Below are 19,293 nucleotides of genomic sequence, written 5' to 3' on the forward strand. Positions count from 1 at the left end.
CAGTTTTTGAATTATATTATAAGCCAAATAAACTGGCTAAATGGAACTCAGCGTGTGGGATGAATTGCAGTCGCTGTAATCTACACGCAGTGGATGCCGCCCATATGTTTTATAGATGCCCTAGGTTATCGCAATTTATTGCGGATATTCAGTGTTATTTAAGGAGTAGTTTGAATATTTCTGTTAAATTAACAGCTCCTTTGGTTATTTTTGGGTGCGATGAAAGTAAGACGTATCAAGGTTCTGCATTTGAGGAAGGATTCATTTTTATTTGTCGGCATATCGTTCTTGCATCACATCCCAATGGCTGGATGAAGACCCACCAAATTTTATTACGTTGCAAACTAAATTACTGTCTATGTACCATCTTGAGATAGCATTATATAACATCAAGAGCATTAAGAAGAAAACGTATGGGCTTAAAATATGGTCCCCGTTAGCTAATTGGTTGGGCTAGTAAGGAAAATTGTGGTGAAATTAATGTATATGGTGTTTCTTTTATTTTTTCTCTTCCTTGTCCTCTAAATGCTGTTACTATAAGAATCCATGACCCGATGTAATGAATAAGATACTGTTTAATGCTCAACGGTATTATGGCGAAAAATGCTTTTGTTCTTTACTGTCTGTATGCTGTCACAAAATTCCATAAATTAATAAAAAATAAAAAAAAAGAATGAGAGTCTGTTTTTGCCTTCTTTTTGCCACAGGAGGGGCAAGGATCAAAAAGGGAAGGCATTTGGGAAAAAAATGCCCAAACATTTCGAAAACAGTTGAAAAACACTTGACTCAACACTGAAAAGATGTCGAAGGAAAAAGGTTTAACTTCAAAATTAAAAGTATTTTCTGACAAAAATCAGATAAAAGTAGAGCTGTAGAGACCAGGGTCCTGTCAGAAGGAGCCGGAAAGAACAACTGACCTAACTGTCATTCCTGAGGTATGATGGGAGCTAGGGGTCATGGCTGTCTTAAAGGCACAGTGCCAGTTTATTGTTGCTGTTTATGTGGGTTCACTTTTCAGCTTTCTACACTGATGTTTTTTTCTACAATGCAGCCTATGTGCTGACAATCCTCCTCCCCTCCTAAGTGATCCTCCTCCCCTCCTAAGCGCCTTGAGACCCTCTGGGTATGTAGTGCGCTATATAAATTATCTGACTTGACTTGACTTGACAATGTTTTCACTTTCCTTGCAGGATTACCTTTTCTGCTGTATAATAAAGCAGTTTTCAAAGGCTTTCTTTCTCCCTGCTTTATTGGAATGTATTTATGTGCAAAGACTTCTCTTGCAGCATTGTTCAGCATGTCTAGGGAAGGCTGCATTGTATGTTTTTATATATGTATATATACATATATATAGAGCTGCATATATGATTTTCACATATATGATCTGTGTTTCCGGGGTCCCGCGCATGGGCGGGAATATTTATGTGCTAATGACTGTTGATGCGGATCCCCTGGAAGAGAACCACCATTGCCTCAGCCATTCCGATGCTGTCAGAATCCACTTCGATTGAGTTCTGCGTAATTTCAATGGCACTGTTAGAATTTGTGGTACAGGTGAAAAGGTTTCAAGTGATCTCCTTGACCAATTTATTAAAAGGACATTCCCCACAGATCCTAGTTCTGGACCTCTGGGTACAAAGTCTTGGCATTTGTTTTTGAGCTGTCACAAGAAGATCAATAGAGCTCCCATTGTGTGAAGACATATTTTTATAGTTACCCCATCTAGGACCCATTTGCAGTTTTCCTCGTAAATCTGCATAAGGAAATATGGTTACTGACTAAGTGAGGCCAGAATGTACACAATTTTAAGGGTCAGACCTCTAGCTACTTTCTCAAAGCCAAATCTTTGCACCTCCCTTGAGAGTGTGCTCAACCTTGAGCCTCCATGCTTGTTTAGATATGCATCACAGTTGTGTTGACCGTCTGAATTAAGCTGTTGTTTGTCTCAAGGGATGGGAGTACAGCTTGTAGCTCCAGGTAGTTTATTTGATTAGAGATTTCCTTCTCTGTTCATTGACTTTGGACTGATAGATTTTCCAAATGTACTCCCCATCCTGTGAGCGATGCATCTTTCACAATCATTAGTAACAGTGTTTCCTGTTGAAACAGCTCTCTCTGTATAAGATTCTTCTGGCTGCACCACAATACAAGATTGCTTTGAAGCTAGAGTTATTTGCGGCTGCCTTCTTTATGCCGCAAGAAGGCCAATTCATCAATAGTGAAGGACTTTTAGTACGAAAAACATGGTTACTTGCTAAATGGTTGCTAGGGACATGGAGTAAATCTGTAAAGATCTTGTTTCTGTGGAATGTTTCTCTGAAGAACAGAGGTGTGAAACCCTTCAGGTGTTCTGGGATCCTTCTACCATGGAAAAAAGAAAGGATTATGGGATGCAACTGCCACTACAGTGCTTCATGGGAAATTGAAGATCCTGGAGCCTTAACGGAACAGCAGTGTACTTTCACAATGTAATCTTATGAAGCTGTGTTTCCCCCCTCAATGTTAGACAATTTTTTGGCTCATTAAATTTTCCGATGCTTCAATTTATTTTAAAATAGGCTCTTTAAATAATCTACATTTAAGAAAAATCTTGCCTTGAATAGGCTTCTGAATGGCGCTGCTCACCATGTGGACATAAGCACCCTTTTTTACAATATTCTATGGACATCTATTGGATATGAAGAGCTCTGAGGTCCACACACGCAGCACAGGGAGGTATTCTAAAATGTTTGACTATCAATGAAAATCCTTTGATGCAGAAGCAATGGTTACAAGAATTTACTTTGAGACCAGTGTTGGGATTTTATGTTATGAATTTAGTCATTTCTAAGCGGATATTTGTGACCGAGGCCTAGAGAAAAACACTAAAGGGTGATCCATTACTGAAACGTACATACTATGAAATGGGTGATATTATTTAGAAAACACTAACCTTAAACTATGCCAGATGGAACTGGTTTAGAGGATGGAGGCAGACTTAATGTTTCCATAGATTTAAATGTGACTGAGTGAACATATCTGTATTATGTACCAGTTCTAGCTGACCCTCTGATAGAGGCGGACCATTTCTTTCTTGCTTGAAGAAGGTTGAAAGGTGCATACAAGCTTGCAAGATTAAACTCTGCAGTCACATAACACTGCAAATGACTTACCTAGGAAAGCTATGTGACAGGCACCGTATTTACTGCTAATGTAATGCAGTTTGTACAGTACATTTATGCAAGAATTCTGAGTGCCAGAAGCAAATGTTGCCCCCAAACAATAAAGAACGTTGCAGTGAGTTCATCAAAGGCATTTTGTGTTACCAAGCATAAAACTAACTTTTATATCATGTATTGAGATTTTATTGGTAGGGAATGATTGCACTTTGTTTCAGAAATGTTATCTTAAAGTAGGATTTCCTAAATGTGTGAAAGAGACTACTATGATCTATCAACACAAGAGAATACATTTCCAATGTAAAGCACTGACTTCAATTTTCTAAAAACAAAAACAAAGATACTGGCTAACACAGCTACCTCACCCTAAAATCTTACCTCCTTCCTCAGGGTCTTCATGTGATGAGTGCTGCCTTTGCAGTATGCTTCCAGAATAAGCCCAAAACGCACTGCAACAGCGGGGACATGCATTTCCGACCTGCAGAGAAAGAAGGCTGTGAGTTTTATGTCAACACAGCCAAACAGATGGAAAACTAGAAAATAATTTGGCTGTGTCTTCTTAAAGAAGGCTGTGAGTTTTATGTCAACACAGCCAAACAGATGGAAAACTAGAAAATAATTTGGCTGTGTCTTCTTAAAAGAAAAACAACTATGAACTAGTAGTTATTTACTATATCTGAGCCTCTCAAAAACATTCCGAAAGTTAGGGCCCTCTTTACATCCATGGAATATTTAGAAGATGCGGCTAAAGCCATCTCCTCACTACATGAAAAAGCATCAGTTAGCCAGAAATAGCATTGTGGTTATAGGGTTGTTCAATATCAACATCAGTCCCCCAAAAAAGCTGATTTTAATCAAGAAAGTTTGGACTAGTTTTAATTGTTTTTATTTTAGCCAGTACTGAGCAACTCGCAAGGGAGCCTGCCAACGCTGACGGGGTTGCTGGACCCCAGTTAGAAGTCTGCATTTTCTTTTGCCAATCTTTAATTTTTGATTGGGCTCAGATTCAGGAGTGGGGACATGTCCCCTTTAGTGGGCAGTATATTTAAACAATGTGATGGCGCGTCCATGCAGCTCACACTGAGCATTTGGAGCAATACGTTCTTCCCCTTGTATTTTGGAGGTGCATGGCTTCTTGTCTCAGCAGGAGTCAAATTGGTACTGCCTATGCATCTGTTTTAATCATTATATGTTTTCCTGTTCACCCAATTGTTTAGGTCTTGCTTGAGCCAGCGCGAAAGTGCTGCTCTGCGAGGCTTCTAGTAAGGGCTTCAAACTCCGAGCACACGTTTGTGCGTGTGCTTTTTTTTTTTTGCTTACTCGCGATTGGCCTTTGCATGCGTCTTTCTAAGAAAGACAGCACGCAATTGGCCAAAGGTAGGTGAAAGGCGCATGCATGTCCCGCCGTCTCTCTCCCCTGGCCTAGGGAGCTTGGGAGCGAGCAGCAGCGACATCGGTTTCCAATTATTGCGCTTGCGTCTCACGGTCTCGTTAATTGGAAACAGATCAGCATTTTTTCAGCATGTATCACTAAAACTAGCAGCATACCCAGGTAGCGTTCAGCTCCCACTCGACGCTGAGAAGCAGTCTGTTGTGGCTGTTTGACTTGACGGGACACTTTCTCATCTGGGTGGAGGCGGTAATTTTCCTGTTGATCACTGCAAGGCTTTGAAGCTGCCACAAAGGCTTAATCAAGCCTTTCCAATTATTTCTGTGACCCGTGGCTGCTTGAATTCGGCAGCAGTAGTGTCCGGGTGCAGTCTACTCTTTTCGACGTAATCTCATGTGTTGTTGGGGGAACTGTTCCCCTCCTTGTACGTGCACTGGTCCGTGGCCGTAGGCCACTGCAACATTTCATGTGCACGCAGCTACACTTATACGATTTCGCGCCTCGCGAAACAATGGGAAACGTTATCTCTCCCGCTCTTTCCGGGCACATCATGTACAGTATGGTTTTGGTGCGGGCCCCGGTCCTTGGAGGCAGTCCCTGGGCTCAACACGCTCTCCGCCTACTATTTGGCCTTGAAAGGCTGCGGCTCCTTGCCTTGCTTCAAGCGGGACCGCAGAACGCTGCATGGCCCTTCGGTGCTTGGACACATGTGCCCACTATTAAACAAACCGTTCAAAGAAATGTGCTGTAATCGGATACATTGTCACCCTGACTGAGCAGGAAATTGTGCAAGAATAAATTAGTGGATGAAGAAAGAAAAGGGTAGTTGCTATCAAAATATGACAACAGTACTCATTGTGGGAGCCAGGACGACTGTCTTAAATTAAAAGCATGCATTCATCTTGAATAAGTGATCCCCGTTCTCCTCGGTTCGAACCTCGAAGAGTGCGTGAGTCTGGTGTGTTGCTATGCATTGTCTGCACCATGTGCTGTGAGAAGGCTCCCCTGGCTTGGAGGCGGGGAGTTAAACCTGCTGCAGAAATCTAGAAAGAAAAGTAGAGTGTTTTAGACCAGCCCTTCCCTAGAGTTGAGACGCATTACTCATGAGAGAATCATTAATCCTAAGGGGGAGCATTATCGCGGTGACTGCATTTGATATTGGTTTCTTCAAAAATCCAGCCACTCCCTTCATGTCTGACACTTGGTGTCTGACGTGCAGCCACCTGCACAGCCTAGATCTGTCCTGTTACCTTCATGGAGAAGCCTCCTCTTTTAAATTCATGCTTAGTCTCAGCCTCCACTACAAGGTCTGCCCCTGTCCAAGGCCAACTTGTTTTCTTCTCTAGGATCTATCTGCTCTTGCCCGCTGTGGCACCTTCAGCGGAGGGCTGCTCTGGGGTTCGCAGCTCTCCAAGACATTGCGACACTCTGTTTCAGGTGCTGCCTGCTCTTGTCTCTGCAGGCTGCCGCAAAGACTCACAATAAGTATATTTCTCATCAAAAATATTACCTGGCTCCAACAATGAAGGGAAATACGCTGTATGACACCATGCATTTCCAGCCCTGACTGCAGCATAGTGTGTGTGTGTTTACAGCCCTGAGTTCAGCATAATGTGTGTGGGGGGTGTCTGCAGTCCTCCTGTCGCTCATTGGTGTGCTATAACTTTCAGTGTGTGTGTGTGTATTTTTAACGAATGCTTGACAGTGTGTTGCTCCTACGATTATAAAACACACTACTTAGAAGAGGGTCCAAGGGCTAGTTTAACGACTCCATACTGGAAACACGCCCCCTCACAATAACCTAATTCACACAGAAAGTATCCAGGAGTCAAAAACACACTCTAATCACAGACGACCATTGACATGACAAAAAGAGGGATTGTGAACTAAATTAAATTAAAATAAACTGTGACAACAAGTGATACCATGTAAACAAATTCACGTGCGACACATACCCAAGGTGAGAATTTTCCCATCAGTTGTCGATCTGTTCCACCACTTTTACATCATTTGGGTTCTTCTTACCCAGGAGTAAGTGTGCACACAGTCACACAAGTTGAAAGAGAGGACTGTGAGAGTAAGAAGACCCTGAGTTTTTATCTACTGAGTGGTGTCAGTGTAGTGTGACAACTGAAAAAGCAGTGCAAGTGAATAGTTAGTGAAGTGAATAAAATTAGGTGAGACTGAGTAGAAGTGGAAGCTTTAATGTTTTCTCTCAGCACCCTAAACATAAAAACAATAGTGAGATAGCAGATTTAACAAAATATCCGCTCTGTGAGTGGTCAACATGTTTCTGTATACGAGGAAAAGTGCCTATGCATTCATCAGGACCTAGGTGTTGCTACTGCTGTCAAATATAGTGAGAAAGATAAAAATGATTCATATCACCTGTTTGTCAGGAACAGATACTGCGCCACAATCCTATTTGTGTGGGGATAGCGCCTCACCTCACCTGGCTGCAGCACAGGTAATTGAGGAGCACAGCTCTATCTGTCGGTGTCTCCAGGGCCGGACTAAGAACCAGAACCGGCCCTGGCAAAGTGCTCGGCCGGCCCCACTCCCCCCCTCCGGGAGGAGAGGGGAGGGGGGAGAGGTGCGACCGCGCTCTGTGACAGGGCCGGTTTTCAGCCGTTTTTGTTACAGGGCTGTTTTTGCAGCATAACGGCCCTGTAACAAAAACGGCCCCAGGGGCCCAAAACCGGCCCCCAACCATGCGGCCCACCGGGGAATTGCCCGGTGCCCTCAACGGCCAGCCCGGGCCTGGGTGTCTCCAGGCGTTCCTCTGCGCTAGACTGGGGAGGCCTCTTTGTGTGTCTGTGGTCGTCACTGCCAGTCTCTGAGTGTGACATGTCTCGTGTTGTATGTATACCCTTCGAGTGCCTTGGTTTGAGGTGTTGTGTGTCTGAGCGAGAGACAGACTGTGCGTGAACTTGCGAGGCCTTGCGTCTGCCTTTCCTTGTGCTGTGTGTGTTTAGGAAACGCCTTGCTGTGCATTAATTGGCGCTACTGAACCTGGCAGCAGTTTGTAATGAACAAAGTGCCTGTGCTAGCCTTCACATCACCACTGGTGCTTTACCACCTGAATAATGAGCCCAAAATATCATGTCTCCTCTTTAACTTAATAGAAGGCGTTTCTAAGCTGACCCCAATGCCGGATACTCATGAAGCTTTGATCTGATTATCTCAAGAGTAAGCATTTATAATCTTTTAACTGTCTGCCACCAATTCGGCAGCATGGCGTGATTCCGCTATTGATTATATGCACATTTAGCTTTTACCGCCGACCAACTATCACGTCACAGTCCGTACCGCGCCACTATTTTAGCATTATGGTTACCACATGGACACAACTGCATTTAATCACATAAAATACATGTGCATTCTGGGATGCTAATTTCCATTCATTATGTGTTTGTTTGTATAGTTTTATGTCCTTTCTTTTTACAGGTACAAAGCACAGAGGGAAGCACCCTCTCACCCATATTGCATCTTAGCGAGTGCAACACATAGCGGGTCACTTACACTGAATTCCTGATCCTGCCTTATTTTTTTTAAATCACTTCACGAGCACTACACACATTCATAGGTCCTGAAGAAAGCCAGCTCATTGCCAAGGCCTGGCTGAAACATGTTGACCACACAGGATGTGGGAGACCATAGATAACTCCACAACACCTCCATTGCCTTGTTTTTAACACTGACAAGGGACCGCTAATAAAAGTACCTAGTATAGGAACTGAGACCCGTGGACAGTTTTTAATTCACACTCACACGCTATCACTGCACACTCATTCATGCTCTTCCTTGAGAATTCGGATACTGCTTTGGATGGGGCTGCTGAGGCTTTGACATCCTTCGGGGAGGTCTCGGGCCTTCGGGTGAATTGGGCCAAGACCTGTCTGTTCCCGGTTCGTAAAGGAGAACCCAGACCCGACACCAGCAGAGAGATTAGGTGGGAGCCTAGCTGCCTCAAGTACCTGGGGGTATATATATACCATGACCCCGCCGACCTTCTGGACGGCAATATAGCCCGCTGTACTCGCGCGTTGCGAGGTAACATGGATTTTTGGGCTACCCTGCCGCTGATATACTACTTTAGAGCACTTCCGATTTGGATCCCGCCGGCTACCTTTCGGCTTTTGAGATCCATTGTGGTGGGGTTCCTCGGGGATACCCCTCCTCCAGCACTGATCCTGCTGGTCCTCTCAGCGGCATTAAACATTGTCGATCACCGTAGGCTGATCAGCCGAATTCAGGATCTAGGGGTCGGTGGTTCTAGTTTATCTCTTACCAAATCTTTTCTAACTGATCGAGAGTAAGTAGTGGATATTGGCAACTTTGTTTCCACTCCTTTCCAGCTCCCTTGTGTGGTGCCTCAGGGCTCCTCCCTTAGCCTTTCTCTTTTTAAACTTTACGTCACCACCCTGGCACAACTCATTAAATCCTTTGGGTCTGCCATGTTGTCATATGCGGATGACACCCAGATTATCGTCTTTGTATCAAGCAACTCTCAGGGCACCACATCCAGGCTTTACCAGTGCATGCAACAGATCAGCAAATGGATGCTTCAAAACTGTTTAAGGCTTAAATCGGGAAAGACCGGTATTGCTCTTCGGATCTAAGGTCTCCTTCTGGACACCCAGTTGGTGTCCCCATGAACTGGGTAATCTACCCACCCCAGCCTTAAACGCCATGTGCAGGCTGGACTACTGCAACACCCTCTTCGTTGGTCTGAAGAAGGGGCTCTTGGCCAGACACCAAGTTCTGCAAAATGCGGCTGCCCGATTGTTGAAAATGCCAAGGTGGCAGTCCACTAGGCTATTGCTTGCTCATCTTTACTGGTTACCTATGCAGTCAAGGATCAATTTTAAAGACCTATGTATTGCCTTTAGGATTCTGCATGGGGTGGGTCCTGAGTACTTTAAACACAGGTTCTCCTGGTACATTCCCCAAAGACAGCGTTGATCCTTTTCTGCCAACCTTGTTGAGCTCTCCAGGTATTGGCTAGAGCGTTGGGGTAGCAGGAGCTTTGTCTCTGCAACCTCCAAAATGTGGAACTCCCGGCCTTCTCCCCCAAGACCTGCCTTAGATTTAATGGTGTTTAGGAAAGCATTCAAAACCTGGCTCTTTATTCAGTACCAGAGCTTGTTCCAATTTCTTTGCCTTCTTGGTTCCATTCTCTCAGTATGTGTAGCGCCTAGGTGCCTCCAGGCATTACTTGTGCTCTACAAATATACTTCATATCATATCACACATGAGCAGCCATTGTAGTTTCTAATATTAGTGATGGTTCACTTCGGTTTTCTTCCTCCACTCAATGTGTGTTATTTGGATTCATTTTCATACTTTTTCCAAAGACTAAGATCCTTGTTTTATCTCTGCATACATGTAATAATTAATAATTCACTTTGCTATTTAGTTTTTCCCTTATGCAGAAGGATTGTTTTTTAGATTCACTTTCCACTTAGCTTCATGCAAACAAGGGTGCCATGCAAAATACTCTAGCAAGTTCAATCTTTGAACACGATTTTGTGTCAAGAGTCATTTTCCGTTTGCTCTCTAAACGCAGGGATTCCATTAGGCCCCTTGTCATTTGCAACTTCAACAGAGGTTTTACTGTTATGAATAATTTTCCTGCTTTTCTCCTCTGCAAATACATTTTCACCTCAAGGAGAGTCTCTCATGGTTGCTACAGTGAGTGGCATGCACTTTGCTCCTGTAACACAAGTTTTGCTGTGAGGATTTACCACCAGGACATGAGATTTGCTGTAAGCATTCTGCTCTTGATCGATCTTCGTACATAACTCTAGCCCTCTGAAATTCTCTTGCTGTTTCCGGTTCACTGTATATGACCTTACCTGAGGTGCCAGAAGAGGAAATGCCCGATTTTCCGATTGCCAAAAGCCCTCTGGAGCAGGAACCTGGTCAAATCGCAGTCCAGGTAGGATTCGTACTTGAGCACTTGTACAAGCTGCAGAAGATACTGGCAGAGGTCTTCATCACTGCAGAGAGGTGAGGGTAATGAATGAGTGAGTCAGACAGAACAGCTATGATAGAAGGGTGAAATCAAAGACTAGGAAAGGGGTTGGAGCGATGGGTTTGGATGAGAGTAACCAAAAAGGAGAGACCAGAAAGATGACAGAAAAATTAAAAAGGGCCTTCTTTGGACTGTAGTACTTAGTCCGTTCTCTTCCTCCTTTGTAAATAGTGTCAGCAGGAAGAACAAGAAAATGCTTATTTAAAAAGGATGCTCTAACTTTAAAGTTTGGAGCTATCCATATACAAGCATTCCTTCATGTCAGTGAGACCTGCTTGTTCTCGATGTCCTTGCGCCCGGTCTCCTTCGACCATTTTGTCAACAATTACAACACTCAGTCACAACATGTTTGATATAATGCCAGCTTTTAACATAGCACATGCTGCAGGGGTGGTTGAGGGACAGTAAGGAATAGGAGTATCATAATCACAAGGATGTAATTTTTCGGTATTAAGTAGTGGTGCTCTTTCTCTATCCCAACTTGTTCAGAACATGATTTTTCACAGACTTTAACACAAGGAGAAAGTATGTCCCTGGTCAAACCTCAAGCCAAAATCTGCACTGAACTTTCTGAGTGAAATCTGCAGCTTAAATGGAAGAGGCATTCAGAGAGAAATCTGTGCAAATGTGTGTACAGTGACCCACACTGCCATATTACAAATACCCACCAAGGGGACATGTCAACGGGATACCACCAATGCTGAATTTGTTCAGATAATCTCTGAGGAGCCAATATAATTTTGTAATATTTTGAAATGCAAGAGATTTTAACCATCTTGCCATAGAGGCTTTGGAAGTTGTGTGCTTAGTGAAGGAACACCATAGGTTATACACAGATCTTCATAAACCCTAAAGGGCTTTATGGTTTCCTGGCTGAATATATCAGAGCTCCAGAGAGCAACTACATTTTATAGTGTTCCTCCATCACAGAATCATGCATTAGAGACTGAAAAATAGAAAGCATAATCACTAGTGGGGATTCAAAAACCAAGTAAGGAACTATGGGCTAAATGTACGACCCATTTTTGCGGTGGCAAACGGGAGATCAGTCTGCTCTCGACAGCAAAAAATGGTCCAGGCATGTACAAATGCTAATTTGCGAGTCACTGACTTGCGAAATAGCGTATGTGAATCTCACCATTAGGATGGGGCGTCCCTTCCTAATAGCGAGTCTCAATGCCATGTACTATTATTTTTAAATGCAGACCATTTTTCTTTAAGGAAAACAGGCAACATTAAAAAAACAACTCTATTTAAAAAGTAGTCACAGACATGGTGGTCTGCTGACCCCAGCAGGCCACTATCCACGTGAGTGCTAGCCATTCCAAATGGGGTCGCAAATTGCGCTTGCCTCATGAATACGGATGAGTTATGCAATTTATGACCCCACTGGGAATCGCAACCAGTGTTTGAGACACTGTTGTACATTCACTTTAAAGAGTCGCAAATTGCGAGTCGCAATTTGCGACTCGCTAAAGTGAATGGTTGTACATCTGGCCCTATATGAGGAACCACAATATCCTTGGTGAGGACAATGTACGGCTCTTCATATAAGAAATCTGACCACGAAATGGTTTACACATAAGCTAGGCCAGCACAAGATTCAAATACGACTTTGGAGATGGATCCCAGATGGTGAGATGAAGAATAGGTCAAGCAACAGTTATACGAGTGATTTAAAACCCTGTTTAAACCTAACAGGAAGTGAAAGTCAAAATTGTACTAAGGATCATTGTGGTCATAAAGATATCATGGCATACCATGGTCTTACAACTATTAGGAGTGATATTACCTAAATGGGACTAAACTGTCCAATGCAAGGATACTTGGCTCTTGGCAAAAAAGGAAAGGAAATGATTAATGGATAGGGATTGTTGTATTCTAAAGAAAAGAGGAATGAATAAGATCAGAGGGTGTATGAACAAGCTCAAGAACGTTTGGAGGCCGCGGATTAGGTACACTGATCTTGAATGATTTCAAGAGAGGAATAACCTGTGGAAGAGGTACGTTGAGTGAATCGTCTATGGAGGCACCACCATTGTAAATTAATTAAACTTTGCAAAACTATGAATGGTGCACACCTTTGTTCTGTTACATCCTTTTTTTTGATGAGATATACAAATAAAAAGATGCTTTAAAACAAGAAGCCAGAATGTTAAACAGAGAAGGCTTTAGTGCATATTTTATTAAAAGTTTTTTCAAACCAGTCAATGTCATTTTAAAGAGTTTCAATTGCCCAGGAAATTAGCATTTTGGGGAATTAGGCTGTGTGCAGCCTAGGCCATCACTGATTCCTGAAATATGCAGTAGATCTACTAATCTCGTCCGTGGCGAGGCCTTGGTATGATCATCATAATTATGGTAGTAAAATGTTGTTCACTGGAGAAGGAGGTACCTGCCTGTGGTGGCACAGTGAGCAAAACAATTAACTGCATTGTGTTACGATGAATTACCAAACTGAAATGAATGCAAGCATTTCACCCATCTCTTGTTTTAAGTGAGAAGGCCCAATGTGTGAATGGCCCGCCCATTCTTAGGTCCCGTTCTCACTGTCAAGCACCCTCCTGATGAGGCCCAAGTACGTAGAAACCAGTGTGGGGTACCTTGTGTTCCCTCATGGAGGGATCCTGGCCTGGCAGTTTGGGGTGCACTGCTCCCGTTGGAATGGGACTAAGAATAATTTTCAGATGAACGGTTGCTGTCTATAATAGCAGTATCATAATCACAAGGAATGCAGCATGAGTAATTGCAAATTCAAACTTCACTAAATGCTCAGAATTCTATAAATTGAAGGTTGCAATAACTGAGGCTGTATTTATTGGCCTGAGTGAAAGGCAGGAAGAAGTTTTTGCCCGATTCTACTGTGGCGTTGCCTCTTTGTTCAGCATCAAGGTTAATGAGGCATCAGATTGGTGCCTTGCCCTAAGGCTGCATTAACCACTGCAGATTAGCTAGCTGGTTGTCCAATACCAGTATCAGCTTCATCCATGAATGTTTTGTATGTAAAATGTAAAGATTTTGATGTTGACTCTTCAGAGTAAGGTTCCACTAAAGAGAATTGTATACTGAAGAAAGACTGTAGCATAGCAGATGGATCTAATCTTGAAAACAGAACAGGAGATGCAGGTTTTGTAGGCAGGCACAAGTTGAGAATATTTGTGGCCTTTCTCATACAAGAAAGTAAATGGCTGGTATAGGGACGAGGTTCTTCATAGACATCTGAGTTGGAAGAGTCAGAATTGTGGTCTACATTTTGCTTCTTGGGTATGGTAGGCCGCTAAAGCTCCTCTCCACTCAGTAAGGTGTTTCAAATAAAGAAGGGTTCCACCCCTTAAGGAATATGAGGAGGTTTGGAGATAAAAATATGAATCTTATCCTTAACTCTATTTTCCAAGCCAGCAGGAAATTAATCGGACAAAACATGTCATAACAGCGTCTGTAACTAATTAATAGTACTACCCAACTAAGAGAAAGTTATGAGGCTATGCACTTCATATTTTGGCAGCCTGCACCCTTTGGTGTGCCTTCGGGCAGTTCTACTGGATCCACGCCAGAGACTACGGAACCAGTCAGGTCGCTTGGATCCAAAGATGGATTTGGACAAGTGGCAGTCCCCTTCCAGGCCAGAGCCTCTGCCCTATTCTTATGGGCTAGGGCTCAGGGAGGGGACCCCGAAGAAAACCTGCATTATGACCCTAACATGGACTGGTGTGAGTAATTGTTGGGCACCGGTGGACTGCATACCTCTCCAGATAATGGCATGCTTTCTGCCCCTACCGTGGCTATGGAGGGCAAAGCGTCATTTGCAACAGAACAGAGGAGGGCAGCAGAAGTCTTGCACCTTAGCTTGCCCTTGGTGGCTGTCAAGACGAACATCTTGAAAGAAGTGTTTTAACTGGGATGGTCCCCTTCTGAATCGCTTTTCCTGTTTAATGAAGCTCTTACTGATATTCTGCTTGAGACTTGGCTCAAGTATAATACAGGAAAGTAAAGGACAGCAATGAACAGGATTATTGCCCGCTGCCACCGCCCGCCTCACCCCAGGGTACCCCAACTTCCTCACGCAACACTCTACATCAGAGAGCTTGGTGGTCCTAGCCTACACTCTCCAAGTAAATCCTGGCACATTCTCAACCGCACCATCAGATCTGGAATCCAAGGGGCTGGAACTCTTAGGCAAAAAGATGTTTTCTTCCACCAGCCTGGCATTGTGGTCCATGAACACCACATGAACTTTGGGCCGCTATTCCCAAGCTTTGTTGGAGACGTTGCACAGGTGCTGCTAATGGTCTCACAGGCGGTTGATGGTGGGAGGGACTCAGCAAAGTTCACTATCCGATGTGGACTGGACACCACTGCCTCACTAGACAGAACGGTTACATCAACAGTTGCAACGTCTGGTTGAGGGCGACTGGCTTTCTTGGGGATGTCCAAGCTTCACTTATGGACATTCCCTTTGATGGCTCCAGTCTCTTCAAAGACCAGGCGTATTCAGCACTTTAAAGGCAGCAGGGCTATGGCCAGGTCCCAGCGGCTTTCAATGGCCCCTGGTCACCCCAATCCCCTTTTTCTCCTTGTGTGGCCATGAATGGAGATCATGGGGTGACAGTCTTCCCCTACCTCGATGACTGGCTGTTGAAGGCAGACTTGCCCCAAGCTGTTGTCACCCAACTGCAGACCACAGCAAACTTCCACCATGCGCTAGGGTTCACTATCAAAGTACCCAAGTCATACTTTACTCCCTTCTCAGATGCTTCCTTTTATCTAGGCTGTTCTGGACATGACAAAAAGAACAATTGATGGACAGAATGCAGAACAATGTCATACATTCACCCCAGTACAGAGATCCGGGCTTCAATCCATCATTTTTTTGCTCACCATGCCATTCCAGTTTGGACCCAGCATATGCAAATCAGTCTTGACCCTGCACCCAATGGGAACAGTCCATTAAGGTGTCTCCGTTCCACCACAGCCTGTCTAGTGAGAGCTTCGAAAACTCGCAAAGCCAAATCAGGAGGCAGGGTGTTCAGCTCTGCCGCTGCCAAACTTTGGAACAGCCTTCCTTTGGAAATCAGGCAGTTTCAAGACCTTCTGCAGCTTAGGAAAAATGTTAAAATGTGGCTGTTCCCTAGAACCTGACAGTTAGGAGGGATCTTCTCTCTGAAACTCTTTTTGGCATCTTCCACTGACTGATGATTCATGTACTACAGCACCAAGATACTCGTAGGGTGATAGCCGCGCTTTATAAATATTACATACAATACAATACAACAGTCCAGCCCGAACTGGCTGGACAGGTCCTCCCTGGACTGGAAACAAGCATCTTAAGACCGGTTTCGGACTTTCATCCCTCATCAGCCAGGATAGCTTGACTCCAGAGGCATGGAGAGCACGGGACCCATGTCTGGGCATACCCGTCCCACTCGGGGGAGACAAATGCAAAAAGAACAATTGATGGACAGAATGCAGTACAATGTCATACATTTCATCCCAGTACATAACCAGTTTGTGCTTATCCTCCTGAACAGAGAGCCCAGGATATTCAGCCTATGATACCGATGTTTCAGCCTCTATCCTAGATTTCGCTCACTCGGAGGCTGCTGGGACTCATCACCTCCTGCATCCTGCTGGAGACACCTGCCCACTGGTGTATGCAGATCTGCAGTGGAACTCAAAGTTCCACTGGGCCAGCATCAAGTAAATCTCACCAACATGATCCAGGTATCGGAGAAAACTGCACAAGATCAGCAGTGGAGGTTAACAAACCGCGATTGAGTCAGCAGCAAACTCCTCTCCCTTCCACAACCAGATCTGACAGTAGTGACAGATGTGTCACTGCAGCAATGGGGCAGCCATCTGGGACAAATGGTGATCAAAGGCCTCCTGTCTCCTGCGAAATCCAGACTCTGCATCAACCCTCTAGAGCTCTGGACAATTCATATGGCATTAAATGCCTTTCTACCCTCCATCAAGGGAAAACTAGGGCAGGTTTCATGGATAACACCACCTCCATGTGGTACTGCAACAAACCGGGCGGAGTGGGTTCAAGTACCCTTTGTCAACTGGCCCTGCGTCTTTGGACATGGCTAGAACGTCACATCATTTTCCTGGTGGTTCAACACCTGACGGTCTTTCTGAACACCAAGGCGGATTAACTCAGCCTAGTGGATCACAAATGGGGTCTGCATTCTGAGGTGGTGCAAGGTTTCTTGTAGCAGTGGGGAAAGCCTTGGTTAGATCTGTTTGCCACTGCCAAGATGCACAATGTCAGCAGTTCTGTGAGCTGGAGTTTCCAAGACAGCTCTCGCTTAGATGATTTTTTGTGTCAAGTAAATATCAGGCCTCCTGTACGTCTTTTCGCCCATACCACTCCTGCTCAAAGTTCCCAAGAAGATCAGGAATGACCGGGCCCAAGTCATCCTTGTGGCCCCAGAATGGCTTCAGAGAGGCTGGAATCCTGAGCGGATGAGCATGGCTGTCGGCCCTCTGATCAGGCAGCCCTTTCAGGAGGATCTTCTGTTACAGCAGCAGGTGAGGATTTTCCATCCAAACCCGTCAACACTCCGCCTTCTTGCATGGAGATTGAGCGGTGACAGTTGACAGCCTTCGACCTCTGCCTGAAGTCTGTGATGTTATTCTGGCAGCCAGTCATCCCTCCACCAAAATGGTATATGCTTACCGTTAGGGCAAGTTTGTAGCATTGTGTGCAGAGTAACAGATTGACCCTTCTTTCCGCTCCCCTTTCTCAGGTTCTTCTCTTTATTCTTTCCCTTGCCTAACAGGACTCTGTTCTGGGCACCTTTCAGCTATCTGAACATTTCTGTGGTTGCCTAACCAGTCATCCCTCTTCAATTCCCCTTTTGTACATAGCTTCTTGAAAGGTTTGCAACATATGTATCCTCCTTCTCCCTTTATCATGCCAGAGTGGGACCTTAGTCCCGTCGTTCCTGATGTGCGGCCCCTATGAGCCCTTGCACAACTGACCTTCCTGGTGGCAACAACATCTGCCTGAAGGGTCAGTGAGCTTCAGGCTTTGTCACTTAAGCCTCCATACCTGAACATATACCCAGACAAGCTGGGTCTACGAACTAGAGATTCCATTGTTAGAAAATATATCACTCTCTTTCGTGATGGCCAGTCCATCACTCTTCCTACTTTTTATGCTACGCCACATACGATTAAGGAAGAGGAGGAACTTCACTGACTGGACACAAAACGAGCATTGTCATTCTACCTTGACCACACAAAAGAATTCTGGGTGGACAACCAACTCTTGTTGGGGTATGTCAGAGCAAAGAAGGGAAAGGCTGTGCAGAAATGGACCATCTCCCGATGGATTGTGCTCTGCAATAAACTATGCTACACACTTGGCCAAGAAGCAACCTCTTGAGGGTTTGTATTCTCATTCCTCCAGAGTCAAGGCTCAGACTACTGCATTAGCATGAGAGGTCCTGGTCCTGGACATCTTCCAGGCATCAACCTGGGCTTTCTTCCACATGTTCACAAAACACTACTGCCTAGAACTTTGTCCGTTCAGTCCTGCAGGACTTTTGATGTGAAATTGTTTCACAGACCCACCTCCAGGGAGGTATTGCTGGTTATCTATTCTAAGTTAAGGAGTCTGAAGCTAGAAGTCTCTATCAAAAGGCACAAGTTACTTACCCTCTGTAGCGCCTTATCTAGTAGAGACTCTATCTAACCCATCCTACCCGCTCTGTGAACGGATTTCTAGGGACAGGGCTTTCCACCTCTCAGGCCCCTAGTTTTCCCCATCATTGGTCAGTGTTCTTTGTTGCCCCGTGCTTCTAGCATCAAAACTCACGAAAAGTAACTGACGTCAGTATGCTGGGTTGGTGCATTTATAAACACTGCACATGTCACTTCTGGGGCGGACGACACCACGTGAAGCTGATCAATGCCAATTACCGGCACACAGGGATACGGCTCACTAAAATGTTTCAGATCCAGTCTGATGCCTGGGGATAATTCTAAGGTAAGGAATCTGCAACTAGATCGAGTCTCTACCAGATAAGGCACTAATGAAGGTAAGTAACTTGTCCATTATTAACCAAAAAAGGGGACTTGCCAGCGATGGTAACCCCTCAGCCCTGTGAGATAGCTAGGGAGAACAGAAATATGTTGAAGTTGAAGAAGCAGGTATGAGATTGCGGACAGCTCATACATAGAAGGCTCTAACAGGTTCAGTGTGATAGCATTATTTTTAGAGAAGCCTTTTCTGCTCGTGTCTGACAGTGTGGAAATTTCCCCACCAGTCGCAAAGGAAGGAGAACAAGGCAAAAGAGAAAAGGTGAAATTCCAAAAATAAATCATGATAAATGGCATGTAGGGTGAAAAGTAACAGAAAATATGAAGAAAAGAGTAGAAATGAGTGACAGGCACTACACTGCAAATATACATGCATCAAAGAGTACCCACTATTCTACAGGGCATTCATACTCACGACAGTTTCTTAAGGCAGCTGATTGTGAATGAGCCCACGTAGCGGTCAGGGAAGCTGAAATCCAGTAGCTCTAGAGCACTGAGCACAGACACCTCCTTCCAAGACTGCATCAGATACACCATCTGCAACGTAAGAAAGTTAGTGTATGCATGGATACAGCATAATGTGCAAGACAAACTACCTAAAATGAATGAATGCACAGATAGCTTTATAACAATTCACTCTGGTGAGTATGCTTGTGGCTAGA

The 19,293-nt window shown here is 44.5% G+C and overlaps 1 protein-coding gene across 2 annotated transcripts in view; it reads right to left on the reverse strand.

Moving 5' to 3' along the window:
* PIK3CD (phosphatidylinositol-4,5-bisphosphate 3-kinase catalytic subunit delta) overlaps positions 1 to 19,293 on the reverse strand; it is a 766,219-nt gene that overhangs the window by 262,316 nt on the left and 484,610 nt on the right. For both annotated transcript variants that reach the window (XM_086921389.1, XM_086921391.1), the window contains exons 14-16: positions 19,047 to 19,168; positions 10,407 to 10,550; positions 3,537 to 3,636 (exon numbers count right to left, since the gene is read on the reverse strand). In XM_086921389.1, the coding sequence (XP_086777515.1) occupies positions 3,537 to 3,636; positions 10,407 to 10,550; positions 19,047 to 19,168 (366 nt within the window). The remainder of the gene's footprint in view (positions 1 to 3,536; positions 3,637 to 10,406; positions 10,551 to 19,046; positions 19,169 to 19,293) is intronic.

The sequence above is a fragment of the Lissotriton vulgaris genome, chromosome 5, assembly GCF_964263255.1.
Source record: "Lissotriton vulgaris chromosome 5, aLisVul1.2, whole genome shotgun sequence".
Lineage (NCBI taxonomy): Eukaryota > Metazoa > Chordata > Amphibia > Caudata > Salamandridae > Lissotriton > Lissotriton vulgaris.